Source organism: Lissotriton helveticus, chromosome 12, assembly GCF_964261635.1.
Source record: "Lissotriton helveticus chromosome 12, aLisHel1.1, whole genome shotgun sequence".
NCBI lineage: Eukaryota > Metazoa > Chordata > Amphibia > Caudata > Salamandridae > Lissotriton > Lissotriton helveticus.
The window spans coordinates 803315218-803337340 of NC_136073.1; the positions used below are offsets into that span (position 1 = coordinate 803315218).

The window sequence follows — 22123 nt, forward strand, 5'->3', positions numbered from 1 at the left end:
AACAGTTTGCTGGTTGTTTTGTTTCCAGTCTGCGGGTTGTAAGTGGAAGGTTGCCCTTGAGGGTGCAACTGTTTTTCTGGGCTCTGTTGCCGGCATGTGGGGTGGTGTAGTTGGGAATAGCTATGTGTTCAACTGTTTTCTGAGGTGTATATTCTTTTGGATGCTTATAATGCTGGCCACTGGTAGTCAGTTCTAGAGCTTGGTAGCTTGTACTGAGAAAGCAGAGCCTCATACGGATTTCTTATAGTAAGGTAGTATAATGATAGGTGGTACAACCCCAGAGCTCAGTGTACTGTTTTGTTTGTATTCCTTGAATTTAACTTTGTAGGTTTAGTGGGCCTTTCCCTTAGGTGGCTCTGTGGACAATGAAGAGTGCCTTTTACATTGCCCTTGTAGCTATAGGTAGTCAGTGGTGCGATTGCAGGACTATAGTCATGCGTTCTGTTAGGTGAAAGTGGTGAACAAGCCCTGCAGCAGCATTTAGGACAAGTATTGCATACTAAGAATGCAGATGTGCCAAGGTATAGTCTGTTCGAATAGTCAGTGTTGGTATCCAAGGTATGGGAAGATGCTATGTAGTGCTTTCACTATGTAGAAGGCAATCTGTGTGACATTATTAACATGCAGTATCAAGGACCGCTCAGAATCTATGGTTACTCCTAGGTTTCTCACTTCTCTTGATGTTGCAGGAAGGGCCTCAAGTGTTTCCGGCCACATGGCGGTAGTCTGGTATTTTTGCAATTTTTCTGCACGTCAGAATCTCTATCTTTGCTGTATTGAGGTTTTTGTGGTTACTTATCATCCATGTATTATTGGCGCAAATGCAGTCATCAAGTTTTGAATTGTAGAGTCCTTCTGGACTATACAGACGCCACAGTGTTGTGTGTGAAGAGCTGATATGAAAGGTGGTAGGTAAACTACCCTTTTTTTCTGTGAGAAAAGAATCAATCTATTTTAGCATTTTCAAGACCTCCAAGACACTGGAGTCTTTGTAATAAACCGTAGTGGTTTACAGGGTCAAATGCAGCTGATAAATCCTATATTGAATGGTATGAGCTTTGTGGTTCCAGATGTTTGTGACAAACATTGGTTGTGTTTTCTGTGAAGTTTTTATATTGACTTGTATTTAATTTTAACTTCAGTTCAGTGAATTCAAAAGGTAAAAAACAAGTACTACACATCCAGCACCCCATACCAATTGGAAATAACTGATAATGACTGGTGCTTTATACCAACCATCAACATACAAAGCTTAATAAAAAAAAATAGCTACTATTTTAATCTTCAGAAACTACACATTCTACTGATTATCTTCACTCTGTGCATAGGCATTACTGTTAGTAGCTGTTTTTGTTTGTTAGCTCCAAGTAACATACTGTTGAGCGGTTTGGGGGTCTTCTCCGCTCGCTTGTTCCACCTTGCCCACTCAGTCCACCCTATTACTATAGTTTCCACACATGGTAGAGCGCCCATTGTTTATCTGAGACACCAAAAACTCTTCCCTTGCAGTCATATCTTCACTCTGTGGTACAACTGGCTATTCAAGTACCATTGAGCGGTACATATTCTGCTCATGTATTGGTCTCTTCATGAGACTGAATTTAAACTTTTCAAAGCCTACTTTCTTTTCATTAAATAATTTGATTTGTGGCACCCCCAAAATGATAGATAGTCTCACAACTATGTTAAATGTGAAATATGGTGAGCACGTCAAAACAGCGGAGTGACACGAAGAGTATTTTCTGTAAATGTAGGCCAAGTCTGATACCAATTGGTCCTTATCATTATATGAGAGTAAATATATTTTGTGTAGAGCACTGCACACATGCCAACCATTTTAAAGTGAGATGGGAAAAGGATATCCTATGGTAAAAGTCAGAAAAACGTCCTATTTTAAGGTTGAGCCTCGGCAGTACATACCCTGCTCTGCGAGGCAGGCTGTATTGTGATTCTGCAAAGAAGCTCCGCTCATCTTTTCAATTGGCTCCTGTTACTGTCCTTGCGAAATAGTTTGTCATTTGTGAATAGACTTAGCAGTCCCTCCTTTGTACCGCCTTGTCTGCATTTGTAACCTCCCATTACGACTGGACTTTTTAGGTTTCGCCTCGCCGAAAGCTGCGCAGCAGACTTTTGCGCAAGGCGAAAACTTTTGTTTACTAGTATGGACAAACGTTCCGCCTCTCACTTCCATTGGCTAGCTCCATAAATGGAGGCTAGCCAATGGAAGTGAGATCTGTCAGTCATGGTCCGAGGCGATTCGTGGGCGTTCCGGGGATGTTTTTCTCATCCTGCCCCTTTTAGCACGTCATGCGGCTGTGGGCGGATGTTATTTTTTTTTGGGGGGGACGGCATGTTGTGTTCAGTTCATCGTGGCGTTTGCAGGAGTGGGCTGCGCGATTTTTGTTGCCGGGATGTGTTCCTCGATTTGCGAGCAGGTAAGAAGCATTTAATTTTATTGAAACTTCGTACGTCTTTCTTCGTCTCTGTGTATTGTTGTGGCCCCCCCCTCGTTGCTTATTAACATTTGTGGAAATCGAGGCAGAAGTAGTAGTGAATTGCTCAAGATCACACATCAGGCACCTTGGACAACGTGGAGCTGGGGGGGGCACCAGCACAGCGCCTGGAAGGCCCTCTCGCACCCCACTTCCACGTCAGGATCATGTGCACACGGAGCCCGACGGCATATGTGACGCCCCGGATTGCTGTGCAGCCACTTTTATTTTCTTTGCCATTTTCACTATTTTTTTTTATCCCGTTCCCGCTGTCCGTGTGCCCGTTCCGCCCCCCCCCTCCCGCTGTCCGTGTGCCCGTTAACCCGCCCCCTCCCGCTGTCTGTTTGCCCGTTCCCGCCCCCCTCCCGCTGTCTGTGTGCCCGTGCTTAATGCTTGTTTAGCTATTATTGTTTGAATTAGCGAAATGTTGCTATCTTTTTGATCACAATGCAGCCTCTTTCATTTGATGCCCCAATCTACCTAGTTGCACTTATTTGTACCTAATATCTCCAGAACATGTTCTATCAATGCTACTTCCTATAATATGTTTTTATGCTTGTGCCATTTATTGTCTTTGGCGCTTTACCGCGCTCGGCTGGATAAGTAGAATTTCCGCACCTCCATTCATGAATGCAGAGCTACTCGTCCTCTGTCCATCAACTAGCACCAATACCTGCAATTACCCATCTCATCCACACGGACAGCCTCCGCACTACCCCTCATCTCACGGCATCTCCTTCATGACGGGAGTTTAAACACCCAACCTCCCCATCCGCCTCCCTGCTGTCACCATCCCCTGCAGTTTGGCTTCTGCTGTATTATGTGTTAGGAGGTTGTCTACCATGCACGGGTGTGTCTGCAGCGTGGATTTATTTATCTGCGTGAGGTGTATTTTTTTTCTTTCACTGATTATTTCCGCAGGATCGGTGCACTTCTTTGCAGCGTGGCATGTGTTTGAGATAATTAAATTGGTGTCGCTATCACTAGTACACTAGTATGCAAATGCAGTGTAATAAGAATGAGGTCACAGGTGAGTCAGAGGTCCATTGCCCCCCCACAATGGAGTCTTTTAAATACTCCACGGAGTCCTACTGGGTTACGTTACCTTGCTTAGGGCTTTTGCACTATTATTATGCCTCTGGATGGCTGTATTTGTGTGAATATGCATGGTTATGTATCCAGCAAGGAGACTAATCATGCTGGGAGCTCAGGCAGTATATAGGGTATTTATCTGAATGCATGTATGTGTCGTGCAGGATGAATGTGTGGCTGTCGTGGGTATGTTTGCGCCTGAAGAATGTGTGCAATAAACTCCAGAACACACCGGCACGGAAGGTTACACACCAGGAGGGCACAGGGGATACGCTGGAATCCAGACCACGGAGTAAATGCTAGAATCCATAATCCGGAACATACACCAGAGAGAGAGAGAGAGAGAGAGAGAGAGAGAGAGAGAGAGATATATATATACCTATACCTATACCTATACCTATACCTGAACAGAGAGGTGCAGACTCCGGAAGAAACTAAGCACAGAGTTTTTTTATTTAGTGCATTTTTATATAGCGCGGACATTACCCAAAGGTGTCAGAGCGCTGTACTATAGGACCAGTTACTTTACATGAGAAACGTGTTACTCAATAGAACGTTTAAAAAAATAAACAGGAGACTAAAAAAGGTAGGGTACTCGCAGTGTGGGGGGGGGGGAGGCTCGCAGTGTGGGGGGGCGCTCTGTGTGGGTGTGGGGGGGCTCTGTGGGTGTGGGGGGGGGCTGTGTGGGGGGGGCTGTGTGTGGGGGGGCTGTGTGGGTGTGGGGGGGGGCTCTGTGTGGGGGGGCTCTCTGTGGGTGGGTGTGTGTGTGTGGCATTTGCGAGAGATTAAGCTATTGACATTGTAAATGACAATGCCATTTATTTATCTGTTTTCAAAACCAACACATAAATAAAAATGTTGTCATTTACAATACCAATAGCTCTAACTTTTGCAAAGGCGAAACCGTTGCATTGTAAATGCTTGTTTCTTGTGTTGTTACATGGTCTGCTTTATAAGTCAGTGAGTGAGCACTATTTTCTTTAATAATCTTCCCCATTCCACTAACGACATCTCAGCAGACCACCTGCTTTTATATTATTTGTTTTTACATTATAGCGCTGTCTGCTTTAACTACAGTGGCCGATCTTATTAAATTAGCAGGGTGGGCCGCTTTTACCTTAGGGGGCACGCTTGTTTATTTAATTCACAGTGCGGCAGCTTTTACTTTAGCGGCCGAGCTACAGAAGCTTTTAAATAAATATAAATATATATATATATATTCACTTTGGGTGAACGTGCACCTTAGGCGCTTTCACTTTAATGTTGGCCACGCCCCCTTCTTTAGCCGCTGCTCGCTATAACCTGCATACGGTGAGCAGCCTCAAAAGACAGGGGCTCGGCCACCATTAGAGTGCTCTCACATTTGTGACAGTTTGAGCTATTGGCATTAAAAATGTGTTGCTTTAAAAAACACATAAATAAAAGGCATTGCCATTTACAATGCCAATAGCTTAAACGCTCACAGATGCGAGACCTATTGCATTGAAAATGCTTGTTTGTTCGGTGTTGCCTTACACTGTCATAATTAACATTTCACACATTACAATGAAGCTCCGGTATCCCCCTGCAAAGTACATTTTGTCTAGTCCATTCGAAAAATTTTGCTGGAGACAATTGGTAAGACTGACAAAGCTTCAGGCATCTTTTCACAGGTGTACGGTCCTCCTCTGTATCCCTTTGACACTCACCCAGGGAGGTCCGCCCACAGTTTCATGGTGAGGTTTTACTCAAAGAGACAGACTATCTGAGGTGAAACTGGAAACTGCCTGGACAGACTACTGCCTGGCGCTGACCTGAGACTGTTCTTTCTAGCCAAGTCTGTCTCTACTGATTAATGCTGTGACCTTCACTTTGAGCATTCCTGTCATTTAAAAATCTCCATAAATGCATCATAATGGATCATTCAGGTCTGTTAACGCAGTGCACAAATGTGTGCGTAAATTCAACCTCATTAATTTAACACAGCATAGGACATACATAATCTATGTAGTTTTCAAGGTCTACAATGCATGTGCCTTTCTCACTCCTCTATTTGCTCCTTGGGATTCCAGGAATCTGAAGATCTTCGAAGTGCAAGATCCCCTTGATCCTGGAGCAGAACGATTCCAGGTCCATGACATGGAGCTGAAGGAAGAGTGGCAGGATGAGGAGTTTCCCAGGTAAGGACAGAGGTTCATAGGAGGAAGCGGAGGATCGGTAACACATTAAAGTTGTGCCTTTCGTCCATTCAAACAAGGCACTGTGAACAAAGCCTACACAACAATAACAATTGTGGAGGAAAAGTAATATTTTGGAGCCAATTAGAAATTCTTCAGATCAATGGCATACAATTAGAATTTAATATAAAGAAAATAACTAATTATTGATTTCACAGACCTCTTCCAGAAGCTACAACAGAAGAAGCCGACGAAGACATCCCCGGAGACAACAGGTCAGGTGAGAAGAGGCCTGGGTCTGGCATAAGAAAATAAATGTACTTCAAGGGCTGCAACCTAGCCATTACCTGATGCAACCTCAGAAAAACACAGCATATTAAGAAATAGCTTACCATTTATTGAAAGTATATGAGCCACAAAAAATAAAGTTTAAAACATGCACAGGATTGTGCTCCAACCCTGTGTCAAGGATATCGTTAGATAATTGGCAACAACAGTGCCGTGCTTCATGCCAAAAGGTACTTTAAGTCTGACAAATCTATTTTTATGTGGTTATAAAAAAAGTATAAATTTCATCAGGGATACAATGTTTTAACAAGCATTTACAATGCAACGGTTTCGCCTTTGCCAAAGTTAGAGCTATTGGCATTGTAAATGACAATATTTTTATTTATGTGTTGGTTTTGAAAACAGATAAATAAATGGCATTGTCATTTACATTGCCAACAGCTTAATCTCTTGCAAATGTAAGACCTATTGTACCCTACTGGATTTCACTGAAGAAATTCAGAGTCTGGTCTGCAGGTGTCACGTGACAGATGCCCAATTGACAGCTGAGGGGGTTAAATCGTGCTGGGGTGGCACATTAAGGCAACGCTTGCTGAAAGCACTACACTACCCTACTGGAGTGTCAGTCTTTTTGGACATGGTCCACTCACTCATCTTGAAACAGGAAGCTCGCCACCAGTTCCACAAAAAATACCGTCATTAAATCTTTCCTTTTTAAGGGTTGGACATTTCAGTTGGCGTCTGCTCTCAGTCACGCTCGTCTTGTCGCCCATTGTCAATCACGCGCCTCTCTGTGCCTGGCTGTCAAGTGCCGGCGCCATCCTAGTGCGCATCTTCAGTCAGCCACGGTGTGCTAGCCAACCGAACTGCATTATGGGATGGCATGGTGGGTTAAAGAACCTGTTTTACAAACATGTGTCCGTGCTTGTGTGGCGGTAGTGCACCTGTTGAGGGAGAGAGAGTGTGTTTGCATATGTGCGTGCATGCATGTGTGTGTGTGAATAAGCACTTCCAAGATTTAGTGGGACTAGAGTTTTTATCTACAAATCATTGTTTTCAGCTGTGTTCTAATGGAATCAAAGCAACACTACACCCCCCATAATGCATAGTGTGATCACATAAAAGTACAGCACTGGAAAGAGTGTCCATAATGACCAGCAAGACGGTTTTCACCCTAAGAAGGATGTGCTTCAGTCTCCAGTGCCACGGGCGAGTGGAAACACACACTGTGCTGGTGGAGAAGTAGAAGAAGTACAAGTGTCCATAGAAGAGAAGTAGAGGGGATGCACTCTCCACTTCCTATGCACTCTCCACTCCCTATGCACTCTCCACTCCCTACGCACTCTCCACTCTCCACTCCCTACGCACTCTCCACTCTGCACTCCCTACGCACTCTCCACTCTCCACTCCCTACGCACTCTCCACTCCCTATCCACTCTCCACTCCCTATCCACTCTCCACTCCCTACGCACTCTCCACTCTCCACTCCCTATCCACTCTGCACTCCCTATGCAATCTCCACTCTGCACTCCCTATCCACTCTGCACTCCCTATGCACTCTCCACTCTGCACTCCCTATGCACTCTCCACTCCCTATGCACTCTCCACTCCCTATGCACTCTCCACACCCTATGCACTCTCCACTCCCTATGCACTCTCCACTCCCTATGCACTCTCCACTCTGCACTCCCTATGCACTCTCCACTCTGCACTCCCTATGCACTCTCCACTCTGCACTCCCTATGCACTCTCCACTCCCTATGCACTCTCCACTCCCCACTCCCTATGCACTCTCCACTCTCCACTCCCTATGCACTCTCCACTCCCTCAAGCTGCACTCCCTATGCACTCTCCACTCCATATGCACTCTCCACTCCATATGCACTCTCCACTCCCTATGCACTCTCCACTCCCTATGCACTCTCCACTCCCTATGCACTCTCCACTCCCTATGCACTCTCCACTCCCTATGCACTCTCCACTCCCTATGCACTCTCCACTCCCTATGCACTCTCCACTCCCTATGCACTCTCCACTCCCTATGCACTCTGCACTCCCTATGCACTCTCCACTCCCTATGCACTCTCCACTCCCTATGCACTCTCCACTCCCTATGCACTCTCCACTCCCTATGCACTCTCCACTCCCTATGCACTCACCACTCCCTATGCACTCACCACTCCCTATGCACTCACCACTCCCTATGCACTCTCCACTCCCTATGCACTCTCCACTCCCTATGCACTCTCCACTCCCTATGCACTCTCCACTCCCTATGCACTCTCCACTCCCTATGCACTCTCCACTCCCTATGCACTCTCCACTCTCCACTCCCTATGCACTCTCCACTCTCCACTCCCTATGCACTCTCCACTCCCTATGCACTCTTCACTCTCCACTCCCTATGCACTCTCCACTCCCTATGCACTCTCCACTCTCTATGCACTCTCCACTCTCTATGCACTCTCCACTCTCTATGCACTCTCCACTCCCTAAGCACTCTGCACTCCCTATGCACTCTCCACTCCCTATGCACTCTCCACTCCCTATGCACTCTCCACTCCCTATGCACTCTCCACTCCCTACGCACTCTCCACTCCCTACGCACTCTCCACTCTCCACTCCCTATCCACTCTGCACTCCCTATGCAATCTCCACTCTGCACTCCCTATGCAATCTCCACTCTGCACTCCCTATCCACTCTGCACTCCCTATCCACTCTGCACTCCCTATCCACTCTGCACTCCCTATCCACTCTGCACTCCCTATCCACTCTCCACTCCCTATGCACTCTCCACTCCCTATGCACTCTCCACTCCCTATGCACTCTCCACTCCCTATGCACTCTCCACTCCCTATGCACTCTCCACTCCCTATGCACTCTCCACTCCCTATGCACTCTCCACTCCCTATGCACTCTCCACTCCCTATGCACTCTCCACTCCCTATGCACTCTCCACTCCCTATGCACTCTCCACTCCCTATGCACTCTCCACTCCCTATGCACTCTCCACTCTCCACTCCCTATGCACTCTCCACTCTCCACTCCCTATGCACTCTCCACTCTCCACTCCCTATCCACTCTCCACTCTCCACTCCCTATCCACTCTGCACTCCCTATCCACTCTGCACTCCCTACGCACTCTCCACTCTCCACTCCCTATGCACTCTCCACTCTCCACTCCCTATGCACTCTCCACTCCCTATCCACTCTCCACTCCCTACGCACTCTCCACTCTCCACTCCCTATCCACTCTGCACTCCCTATGCAATCTCCACTCTGCACTCCCTATCCACTCTGCACTCCTCTCCCTATGCACTCTCCACTCTGCACTCCCTATCCACTCTCCACTCCCTATGCACTCTCCACTCCCTATGCACTCTCCACTCCCTATGCACTCTCCACTCCCTATGCACTCTCCACTCCCTATGCACTCTCCACTCCCTATGCACTCTCCACTCCCTATGCACTCTCCACTCCCTATGCACTCTCCACTCCCTATGCACTCTCCACTCTGCACTCTCCACTCTGCACTCCCTATGCACTCTCCACTCTGCACTCCCTATGCACTCCCCACTCCCTATGCACTCTCCACTCCCCACTCCCTATGCACTCTCCACTCTCCACTCCCTATGCACTCTCCACTCCCTCGAGCTGCACTCCCTATGCACTCTCCACTCCATATGCACTCTCCACTCCATATGCACTCTCCACTCCATATGCACTCTCCACTCCCTATGCACTCTCCACTCCCTATGCACTCTCCACTCCCTATGCCCTCTCCACTCTCCACTCCCTATGCACTCTCCACTCTCCACTCCCTATCCACTCTGCACTCCCTACGCACTCTCCACTCCCTATCCACTCTGCACTCCCTACGCACTCTCCACTCTCCACTCCCTACGCACTCTCCACTCTCCACTCCCAATGCACTCTCCACTCCCTATGCACTCTCCACTCCCTATGCACTCTCCACTCCCTATGCACTCTCCACTCCCTATGCACTCTCCACTCCCTATGCACTCTCCACTCTGCACTCCCTATGCACTCTCCACTCTGCACTCCCTATGCACTCTCCACTCTGCACTCCCTATGCACTCTCCACTCCCTATGCACTCTCCACTCCCCACTCCCTATGCACTCTCCACTCCCTATGCACTCTCCACTCCCTCGAGCTGCACTCCCTATGCACTCTCCACTCCCTATGCACTCTCCACTCCCTATGCACTCTCCACTCCCTATGCACTCTCCACTCCCTATGCACTCTCCACTCCCTATGCACTCTCCACTCCCTATGCACTCTGCACTCCCTATGCACTCTGCACTCCCTATGCACTCTGCACTCTCCACTCTCCACTCCCTATGCACTCTCCACTCCCTACGCACTCTCCACTCCCTACGCACTCTCCACTCCCTATGCACTCTCCACTCCCTATGCACTCTCCACTCCCTATGCACTCTCCACTCCCTATGCACTCTCCACTCTCTATGCACTCTCCACTCCCTATGCACTCTCCACTCCCTATGCACTCTCCACTCCCTATGCACTCTCCACTCCCTATGCACTCTCCACTCCCTATGCACTCTCCACTCCCTATGCACTCTCCACTCCCTATGCACTCTCCACTCCCTATGCACTCTCCACTCCACTCCCTATGCACTCTGCACTCCCTATGCACTCTTCACTCTCCACTCCCTATGCACTCTCCACTCCCTATGCACTCTCCACTCTCAATGCACTCTGCACTCCCTAAGCACTCTGCACTCCCTATGCACTCTCCACTCCCTATGCACTCTCCACTCCCTATGCACTCTCCACTCCCCACTCCCTATGCACTCTCCACTCCCTATGCACTCTCCACTCCCTATGCACTCTGCACTCTCCACTCCCTATGCACTCTGCACTCTCCACTCCCTATGCACTCTGCACTCTCCACTCCCTATGCACTCTCCATGCACTCTGCACTCCCTATGCACTCTTCACTCTGCACTCTCTATGCACTCTGCACTCCCTATGCACTCTCCACTCTGCACTCTCTATGCACTCTGCACTCCCTATGTACTCTCCACTCTTCACTCTCTATGCACTCTGCACTCCCTATGCACTCTCCACTCTCCACTCCCTATGCACTCTCCACTCCCTATGCACTCTCCACTCCCTATGCACTCTGCACTCTCCACTCCCTATGCACTCTCCATGCACTCTGCACTCCCTATGCACTCCCTATGCACTCTCCACTCTGCACTCTCTATGCACTCTGCACTCCCTATGCACTCTCCACTCTGCACTCTCTATGCACTCTGCACTCCCTATGTACTCTCCACTCTCTATGCACTCTGCACTCCCTATGCACTCTGCACTCCCTATGCACTCTCCACTCCCTATGCACTCTCCACTCTCCACTCTCTATGCACTCTGCACTCCCTATGCACTCTGCACTCCCTATGCACTCTGCACCCCCTATGCACTCTGCACCCCCTATGCACTCTGCACCCCCTATGCACTCTCCACTCCCTATGCACTCTCCACTCCCTATGCACTCTCTATGCACTCTGCACTCCCTATGTACTCTCCACTCTCTATGCACTCTGCACTCCCTATGCACTCTCCACTCCCTATGCACTCTCCACTCCCTATGCACTCTCCACTCCCTATGCACTATGCACTCTGCACTCCCTATGTACTCTCCACTCTCCACTCTCTATGCACTCTGCACTCCCTATGCACTCTCCACTCCCTATGCACTCTCCACTCCCTATGCACTCTCCACTCCCTATGCACTATGCACTCTTCACTCCCTATGCACTCCCCACTCCCCACTCTGCACTCCCTATGCACTCTCCACTCCCTATGCACTCTCCACTCTCCACTCCCTATGCACTCTCCACTCTCCACTCCCTATGCACTCTCCACTCCCTCGAGCTGCACTCCCTATGCACTCTCCACTCCCTATGCACTCTCCACTCCCTATGCACTCTCCACTCCCTATGCACTCTGCACTCCCTATGCACTCTGCACTCTCCACTCTCCACTCCCTATGCACTCTCCACTCCCTATGCACTCTCCACTCCCTATGCACTCTCCACTCCCTATGCACTCTCCACTCTCCACTCCACTCCCTATGCACTCTGCACTCCCTATGCACTCTCCACTCCCCACTCTGCACTCCCTATGCACTCTCCACTCTCCACTCCCTATGCACTCTCCACTCCCTCGAGCTGCACTCCCTATGCACTCTCCACTCACTATACACTCTCCACTCACTATGCACTCTCCACTCACTATGCACTCTCCACTCACTATGCACTCTCCACTCACTATGCACTCTCCACTCACTATGCACTCTCCACTCACTATGCACTCTCCACTCCCTATGCACTCTCCACTCCCTATGCACTCTCCCCTCCCTATGCACTCTCCCCTCCCTATGCACTCTCCACTCCCTATGCACTCTCCACTCCCTATGCACTCTGCACTCTCCACTCCCTATGCACTCTGCACTCTCCACTCCCTATGCACTCTGCACTCTCCACTCCCTATGCACTCTCCACTCCCTATGCACTCTGCACTCTCCACTCCCTATGCACTCTGCACTCTCCACTCCCTATGCACTCTCCACTCCCTATGCACTCTCCACTCCCTATGCACTCTCCACTCCCTATGTACTCTCCACTCTCTATGCACTCTGCACTCCCTATGCACTCTGCACTCCCTATGCACTCTCCACTCCCTATGCACTCTCCACTCTCCACTCTCTATGCACTCTGCACTCCCTATGCACTCTGCACTCCCTATGCACTCTGCACCCCCTATGCACTCTGCACCCCCTATGCACTCTCCACTCCCTATGCACTCTCCACTCCCTATGCACTCTCTATGCACTCTGCACTCCCTATGTACTCTCCACTCTCTATGCACTCTGCACTCCCTATGCACTCTCCACTCCCTATGCACTCTCCACTCCCTATGCACTCTCCACTCCCTATGCACTATGCACTCTGCACTCCCTATGTACTCTCCACACTCCACTCTCTATGCACTCTGCACTCCCTATGCACTCTCCACTCCCTATGCACTCTCCACTCCCTATGCACTCTCCACTCCCTATGCACTATGCACTCTTCACTCCCTATGCACTCCCCACTCCCCACTCTGCACTCCCTATGCACTCTCCACTCCCTATGCACTCTCCACTCTCCACTCCCTATGCACTCTCCACTCTCCACTCCCTATGCACTCTCCACTCCCTCGAGCTGCACTCCCTATGCACTCTCCACTCCCTATGCACTCTCCACTCCCTATGCACTCTCCACTCCCTATGCACTCTGCACTCCCTATGCACTCTGCACTCTCCACTCTCCACTCCCTATGCACTCTCCACTCCCTATGCACTCTCCACTCCCTATGCACTCTCCACTCCCTATGCACTCTCCACTCTCCACTCCACTCCCTATGCACTCTGCACTCCCTATGCACTCTCCACTCCCCACTCTGCACTCCCTATGCACTCTCCACTCTCCACTCCCTATGCACTCTCCACTCCCTCGAGCTGCACTCCCTATGCACTCTCCACTCACTATGCACTCTCCACTCACTATGCACTCTCCACTCACTATGCACTCTCCACTCACTATGCACTCTCCACTCACTATGCACTCTCCACTCACTATGCACTCTCCACTCACTATGCACTCTCCACTCCCTATGCACTCTCCCCTCCCTATGCACTCTCCCCTCCCTATGCACTCTCCCCTCCCTATGCACTCTCCACTCCCTATGCACTCTCCACTCCCTATGCACTCTGCACTCTCCACTCCCTATGCACTCTGCACTCTCCACTCCCTATGCACTCTGCACTCTCCACTCCCTATGCACTCTCCACTCCCTATGCACTCTGCACTCTCCACTCCCTATGCACTCTGCACTCTCCACTCCCTATGCACTCTCCACTCCCTATGCACTCTCCACTCCCTATGCACTCTCCACTCCCTATGCACTCTCCACTCTGCACTCCCTATGCACTCTCCACTCTGCACTCCCTATGCACTCTCCACTCCCTATGCACTCTCCACTCCCTATGCACTCTCCACTCCACTCCCTATGCACTCTGCACTCCCTATGCACTCTTCACTCTCCACTCCCTATGCACTCTTCACTCCCTATGCACTCTTCACTCCCTATGCACTCTTCACTCCCTATGCACTCTTCACTCCCTATGCACTCTTCACTCCCTATGCACTCTTCACTCCCTATGCACTCTTCACTCCCTATGCACTCTTCACTCCCTATGCACTCTTCACTCCCTATGCACTCTTCACTCCCTATGCACTCTTCACTCCCTACCCCTATGCACTCTGCACTCTCCACCCCTATGCACTCTCCACTCTCCACTCCCTATGCACTCTGCACTCTCCACTCTGCACTCCCTATGCACTCTGCACGCCCTATGCACTCTGCACGCCCTATGCACTCTGCACTCTGCACTCCCTATGCACTCTGCACTCCCTATGCACTCTGCACTCCCTATGCACTCTGCACTCCCTATGCACTCTGCACTCCCTATGCACTCTCCACTCCCTATGCACTCTCCACTCCCTATGCACTCTCCACTCCCTATGCACTCTCCACTCCCTATGCACTCTCCACTCCCTATGCACTCTCCACTCCCTATGCACTCTCCACTCCCTATGCACTCTCCACTCCCTATGCACTCTCCACTCTCCATGCACTCTGCACTCCCTATGCACTCTCTATGCACTCTCCACTCTGCACTCTCCATGCACTCTGCACTCTCTATGCACTCTCTATGCACTCTCTATGCACTCTCCACTCCCTATGCACTCTCCACTCCCTATGCACTCTCCACTCCCTATGCACTCTCCACTCCCTATGCACTCTCCACTCCCTATGCACTCTCCACTCCCTATGCACTCTGCACTCCCTATCCACTCTGCACTCCCTATCCACTCTGCACTCCCTACCCATTTGCTGTTAATCACCTTTGCAGCACGTACTTTATGGCCTCTGATGCTCTTCAGCGCTTTGCAGTGCGGTTAGGATATGAAGCGCTATATAAATTCAACTGTAATGCATTACGAAAAATGCCAAACCATGAAAAAACTCCCTGTTGCAAATCTTATGAGCAGTTTTACAAGTGTCTCACGAGGGGCACGAGATGCTTAGCCCATATTTAGGCCGTTTGGGTACTGGACACCCGCAGTTTTAAGGACATTATTAAAACGGACTGTAAAGTCGAACTGAAAGAATGAAAAGTTATGCATGCTGCAACAAAGGGGATCAGCCGAGCAATTTCACATCAGACAAACCACTGCGGAGTCCTCACTACAAATAAAGGGGCAAAAACTACTTTTAGCGCCCATGCACTTGATGAACAGCCAGATCGTGGCCTGTGTCTTCATCATGTATTTTTAACCAACGTACACTGAATTCACGTGCTCCACCACTAAAAAACAAGCACTCACCTGGGCTTCCTCGCATGGAATGACCAAAACAAACACAGAAGGAAAAAAAACGAAACTCCGCCCACCGCCGCGATGACGACATCGCAGAGGCGGAGAGGGAAAAAATCGCGGGAACGCCCCCGAATCTGGTCCGGCCTTGACGGACAGATCCGGCTCCCAATGGCTAGCCTCCATTTATGGAGCTAGCTAATGGGAGGTGGGGGACGTTCCGATAGCCAATATGGTAAACAAAAGATTTCACCTGCGCGAACTGCTTGCGCAGATCGCCAGGTCGAAACCTAAAAAGCACAAAATTCCAACGTGGAAAATTTTCTGTAACCCTGCTAGAAAATAAACTCAAATCAAACTCGAAAAGTGTACCTTTTTTCAGCTACTTACAGCCACGGTCCGGGTCAACGGGATCACATCTCCCCGATTCGCTATCAAAAGGGGTACAAGACAGGGGTGCCCTTTGTCTACCCTGCTATTTGCCCTCTACATGGAGCCCCTTGCGCAACTTCTTCGATTAGACCAGAGGGTGCGGGGATTCAAATTTGGGGGCGACGTGCATACAATCAGCTTGTACGTGGGTGACGTTCTGATCTCGCTTTCTAGTCCGGGGACGTCCTTGCCGGCGTGTTTTGAGGACCTGATGAGCTTCGGTCGTGTATCGGGTTTAAGGTCAATATGATCAAATCGGTGGCCCTGGATCTGTCCCTTGAGAAACCCACTCGAGCCTTCTTGCAGGAGTCGTTCCCCATTCAGTGGGCGGCAGAGGCGGTGCCATACCTCGGGATACAGCTGGCCCCTTGACCGGCGGCCACCGTGACTATCAATTACTCCCAATTGCGACTGAAAATTAGGCGTGAGTTGGGGCAATGGAGGCACTATCCTCTATCTTGGCTAGGTAGGGTGGCGGCGGTCAAGATGACGGTCCTCTCCCCGATCTTGTATCTCTTCCGCACAATCCCTCTCCCCCCCCCTTTGGGCTGGATAAAGCAGGTGCAATCTGAGCTGTCGCAGTTCATTTGGCATGGGAGGAAGCCTTGTCTGAAGTTGTGTCTGGCGATGCTGGCCCCTGAACAGGGCGGGATCGGGGTCCCGGATTTGGCAGTGTACTTCCAAGCTGCGCAACTACGCTTTCTGGTGGAGTGGAGCAGGTGGGAGTCGGGGAAGCACTGGTTATTCCAGGATCAAGCCATTGCTGGTAGAACCCTACAGGAAATCCCTTTCCTGCATAGATGAGACGGACCTCCTAACCTGTACGCCTCCTACGTCACGAGAGTCCTCCTAGAGATCTGGGATCGTACGAACGTGAGCCATGAACTCACGACTCTCCCGTCCCCCCCTTACCCCCATTGTGGGGAACCCGGACTTTCAGCCGGGGTTGGACGAGGTGGCATTTGCTAGGTGGAAGCCCTCTGGCTGCCGGTTTCTCTATCACATGTACAGGAGTTCGGGTTGCCGGAATTGGAGAGGCTCCGTTACCTGCAGGTGCGGCACTGGGCTCTCAGTGACCATGTGCGCCCTTCGACGAACAGACACCTAACGCCCTACGAACGTTGGTTGATTACACGCCAGACAGACAAACAACTGATTTCGGACCTTTACAAGATGCTCCAGAGCAAACACACTTATACCTACAGCGCTGGCAGGGTGCGATGGGAGCGGGAATTGGGGAGGACACTTACTCGCAAAGAATGGGAGGGGGATATATTATAGAGCACGGCATTCAATGTATCACATGGGGCTCACTGACACCCTCACCAAGGTGGCGACCTATTGGTACTACACCCCTGAGCGTCTCCACGGGATGGATCCTGCCGAAGACACCCTGTGTTGGCGCGGCTGCGGTCCGGTTAGCACGTTGGTGCATTTGCTCTGGGACTGCACATTGCTCACGGGGTATTGGAAACAGATTCTGGACAACGTAGATTCCCACTTTGACACAGAGATTCCCCGTTTCCCTTCGTAAGTTCTTCTGGGACTCCCCAATCCTTTGACTTATGTTCCCGTAGAGGCGGATTGATGGCTATTGCCCTGGGTTCAGCGATGCAGAATATATTGGCACTCTGGCGCTCGACCCAAGTCCCCACATACCATGGGTGGCTTCACCGCCTCTGGATGGTGCTTGGCATGGAAAAACTCTCGTTGTCGAGAGCAGGGGATGGCGCTAAATACGTGGAGTTGTGGCAACCATTCTCTGTTGGCTTCTGAGTTTCTGGAGGTTACTTGCCCCAGATATCTCCGACTGCTGCGCCTTTCCGACACAGGGTATGGGGGCATGGACAGGGACGGTTGGGATGGAGTTGGTGTGGTCGGCAGGTTAACAGTGTGCGGTGGACATGGACCATGGGGAGGGGGAGGGGGAGTTGGGGGAGGGTAGGGGATAATGGATTGGGCTTGTTTGGGGGGGGTGGGTTCTTTCTTTTGGGGCTCCTTTTCTTGTTTGTAATAATTGACAAGTTTGCATGCGTGCCCAAGGCCGGTGGAAGGAATTCAATGCTGGTGTCCTTTCACGTGAAGGTTTGAAGAGTTGCCTCCTGGGATCGGCTAGGATTGGCGGCCTATGACGGCCTTCTTGATGAGACTGTTAGAGTGCAGCCCTCTTACCGCCTTGCTCCTTGCTTAAAGATGCGGCCAGCCCTGTAAGAGTTGTAGGCGGCTTACTGTGTTTAATTTCTGACACCCCCTTGTTGGACAGGCCGCATGGTCGGGCTGTCCCCCCTCCCCGCAACGGGACCCGGACCCTGGCTCTCCCTGAATCCCCAACCAGAGTCCCCGGCGACCACCCGAAGTAACCTGCAATCCCTCCACCACAAGACACCAGCTCCGGACCCAGCTGGCCCGGGTCACCATCCGCACCCCGGCCTCGGCCCAGCCGCCATTTAGGGGTACTACAGCACGAGGCCGCGTGGCCTCAACTCGACCCTAACCCTGGGCCCGGCCGGCCCCGACATCGAGGCACCAACCTCCTCCCAGGAGGCAGAGTGACCACTTGGCGAGTCAATGGGAGAAGGAATCGTCAACGGCTCTCCTCCGCCAGGTGTCGATCACCCCAGGCCGCCCTGGGCGCTGGCTCCACCCCCCTGCTGGGTGTCTGGACTCCCTCATCCCGGACCTCCCGGCCCCCAGGCGCGAGGGTCCGGACATCAAAGGGGACCAGACCTATAACTGGGGCAGGGCCAGACCAGGAAGGCAGTTGTATCCTGGAGTCGAGAGACCCGAGAAGAACTCATCCGCGACTGGCCTGCTGGCGCTGCCGCGGCCCTCTGCCTCGTGAAACCATCGTCTTGGCCTGCTGGCGCTGCCGCGGCCCTCTGCCTCGTGAAACCATCGTCTTGGCCTGCTGGCGCTGCCGCGGCCCTCTGCCTCGTGAAACCATCGTCTTGGCCTGCTGGCGCTGCCGCGGCCCTCTGCCTCGTGAAAACCATCGTCTTGGCCTGCTGGCGCTGCCGCGGCCCTCTGCCTCGTGAAACCATCGTCTTGGCCTGCTGGCGCTGCCGCGGCCCGACTTGCAGACTCGCCAGCCTCGAGGATTGTGAGCTCACCTCTTGCCACCTCCTGTACCGACCCGGTACCAAGACTGTCCCGCTACCCCCTTTTTCCCTACAGAGACTAGAAGTGAGAGGACCCTCGGGTCCGATATATCCTGTATCGCCAATATCCGTGCCCTACAAACCTTATATAAAAGTATTGAACTCAACCTGGTGTGGTGGCTGTTTGTGGGGAGGGAGGTGACATATCTGTACAATCGCCGGAGGTGGTCCTCATCGGGGACCTCTCCCTCAGTAGACGGCCGACCCTCAGGGTCCCCGTCTAACATTTGGTGGCCAGCGGCGCGATCCGAACCTACGCATAATAGTACAGAGAGTCACTCTCCCCACGACACACAACCACCATGACAACAGAGAGCGGAACAACGGAAAAATTCCAGATGAAAAAATTGGAAGACTACAACCACCGGGAACTGAAGCAATATTGCATAGAACTTGGCCTTCCAACCACAGGTCTGAGCACAAAGGAAGACTTCAAACGAGCCCTAGAAGCTTGGGCAGAAACGGGTCCGGCCGTACCCCGAACACGAACAACCGAGACGGGCCCCGCACCAATTGAAGAAAGAAGAGCGGGTCTCTCCCTGGAAGAGATCCAAGAAAGAGAAAAAAGCAGACTCCACGAATTAGAACTGGCCCGACTTCGCTTGGATGGAGAACTCAAACTGGCGGAACAAAAAATAACTCTGGAACACTTACGGCTCCGAGAGGAGCGAGAAGAGAAGCAAAAACAGAGAGAGCTAGAGGAAAAGAAACTAGCGTACGAACATGAGCGCAATCTCAAGGAACTGGAAATCCAGAAACAGAATAAAGAACTCGGGTTCCCCGAACGACCGACCCTGCCTGCCTCTACCGAGCCCAAGGTACACATCCCCAAAGATGTCATCCGGGAATACTACAAGAACGATGATATACAGCAGTGGTTTAAAGCCTATGAGGTGGCCATGACCTCCCACCGGATTCCCCGGAGCGACTGGGGAGCCGGGTTATGGGGGAGGTTTGTCAACGAAGGGCGGGACGCCCTGCTGCAACTCCCGGACCATCTGATGACATCCTACGACCACATGAGGGCCGCCCTCCTCACTCGATACGGGCTCACACCCGAGATGTACCGCCAGCGGTTCCGCGACTGCAAACGGATTCCGGGTACGACTTGGGTGGAGTACGTGAACTTCTTTAGTCGAGCCTTCGAAGGGTGGATCAAGGGCAACAAAGTGACCACCTACGAACAACTTTTTGACCTTATCGTATGGGAGCACCTGTCTAACAACTGCTTCGTGGAACTCCGGCAACACCTCTTGGACAGTAAACTAACCGAACCTCGACAACTCGCCGCCGAAGCCGACCGGTAGGAAAGCACCCGAGTTGGCCGGAACGGACCCAGCGAATCATCCAGACCGTACCCAGGGCCCCATCGCCCCCGGGGAGGAGGAGGGGGCCAGGGTCGGGGGAGAGACCCCGGCCCCTTGTCACCCACAAGCAGCCCCTCGACCCCGGCCGGCCGAGGGAGCCCGGCCATCCGGGCCGGTTTCCGGGCCAACGTTATGTGCCACAGATGCCAGCGACCCGGCCACTACGCCAGTGATCCCAACTGCCCAAAGAATCCGAACACTACCCCCCGCCAGGTCGCAGCGGCCGCCCTAGGGGAAGAACTAATCCCGGACGACCAAGAAGAGTACGAGACCGACCCCTCTGAGTGGGCACCAGCCGCCATGGCGCTGGTCTGCTTGGGGGAGAGAGAGATGATTCCGCGGGCCCCCCTCCCCGCCAACACGCAGAAGTATAGCCAGTGGGTCAACATTAATGGCCGCCGGGCGGAAGCCCTCCGCGACACCGGGGCCAGTGTAACGGCGGTCCGACGCCACCTTGTCACTCCAGACCAAATCCTGCCGAACATTCTTTGCCCTGTCCGATCAGCAGACAACTCCGAAAGTCTGTGTCGCATGGCCTGCGTCCCCTTCGAGTGGGGAGGAGTAACAGGGATGTTAAAGGTAACTGTCCGCGATGATGCCCCCGTGGATTGCCTCCTAGGAAACGACCTCGAAAGCTCTCCCTGGGCAGCCGTCGAACGGAGAGAACACCTGGGGATGCTCGGCCTCCCCGAATGGGTCTGCGTCACGACCCGGTCCATGACCGCCCGCGCGGTCCCCAGTCTAGAAGAGCCCGAGTGGCCGGAACCTCCTCCCGCGCTCATCCCAGAGGAGGCCGCCCCAGAAGCCAGTCCCTCGACCCAAACAGAAGAAGGATCCGACCAGCTTCGGGACGTCCCTGACCTGGCACAATGGCGTCAGGAGGGAGGCCCCACTCAGGAACAATTCCGGGCCGAACAGAAAACATGTCCCTCTCTCGAAGGACTCCGGCAGCAAGCCCTGGCCCAGAGCACAGGGGATACCTCGGGGGCCCACTGGATCTACTGGGACCAAGACCTGCTCTACAGCGAGCAGAAAATTGCAGAACTAGGAGCCAGTCGGGTACTGGTGGTGCCCCTTCGCTTCCGAGACTTTCTCCTGAACTTAGCCCACGATGTCCCCCTTGCCGGACACCTGGGACAGGATAAAACCTACGACCGCCTGGTGACCCATTTTTTCTGGCCCCAAATGCGAAAGGATGTCACCAACCACTGCAGGGCCTGCCCCACCTGCCAGGCCAGCGGAAAAAGTGGCCGAAAAATCAAAGCACCTTTACAACCCTTTCCTGTCGTCACCACCCCGTTCGAACGAGTGGGAATAGACATTGTGGGGCCCCTCGACCCCCGAACAGCCCAAGGACACCGGTTCATCCTGGTCCTAGTAGACCACGCCACCCGCTATCCCGAGGCCATCCCTCTTCGGACTGTGACGGCCCCCGTGGTGGGCCGAGCCCTGATGGGGATCTTCTCCCGGGTGGGGTTCCCCCGGGAGGTCGTCAGCGACAGGGGCACGAACTTTATCTCCAGATATATGAAGTCTCTCTGGCAACAATGCGGGGTCACCTACAAATTCACGACCCCCTATCACCCGCAAGGAAACGGACTGGTCGAGAGGTTCAACCGCACCCTCAAGGGAATGATTATGGGCCTAGAGGAACCCCTTCGATGCC

General features: G+C 52.1%; 1 protein-coding gene across 5 annotated transcripts in view; it reads left to right on the forward strand.

Moving 5' to 3' along the window:
- Nucleotides 1-22123, forward strand: part of BNIPL (BCL2 interacting protein like) — a 181719-nt gene that overhangs the window by 62201 nt on the left and 97395 nt on the right. For 3 of the 5 annotated variants that reach the window (XM_078671445.1, XM_078671449.1, XM_078671446.1), the window contains exons 2-3: nt 5636-5743; nt 5959-6020. In XM_078671445.1, coding sequence (XP_078527571.1) covers nt 5636-5743; nt 5959-6020 — 170 coding nt within the window. The remainder of the gene's footprint in view (nt 1-5635; nt 5744-5958; nt 6021-22123) is intronic. The other 2 variants (XM_078671447.1, XM_078671448.1) reach the window with 1 other exon arrangement.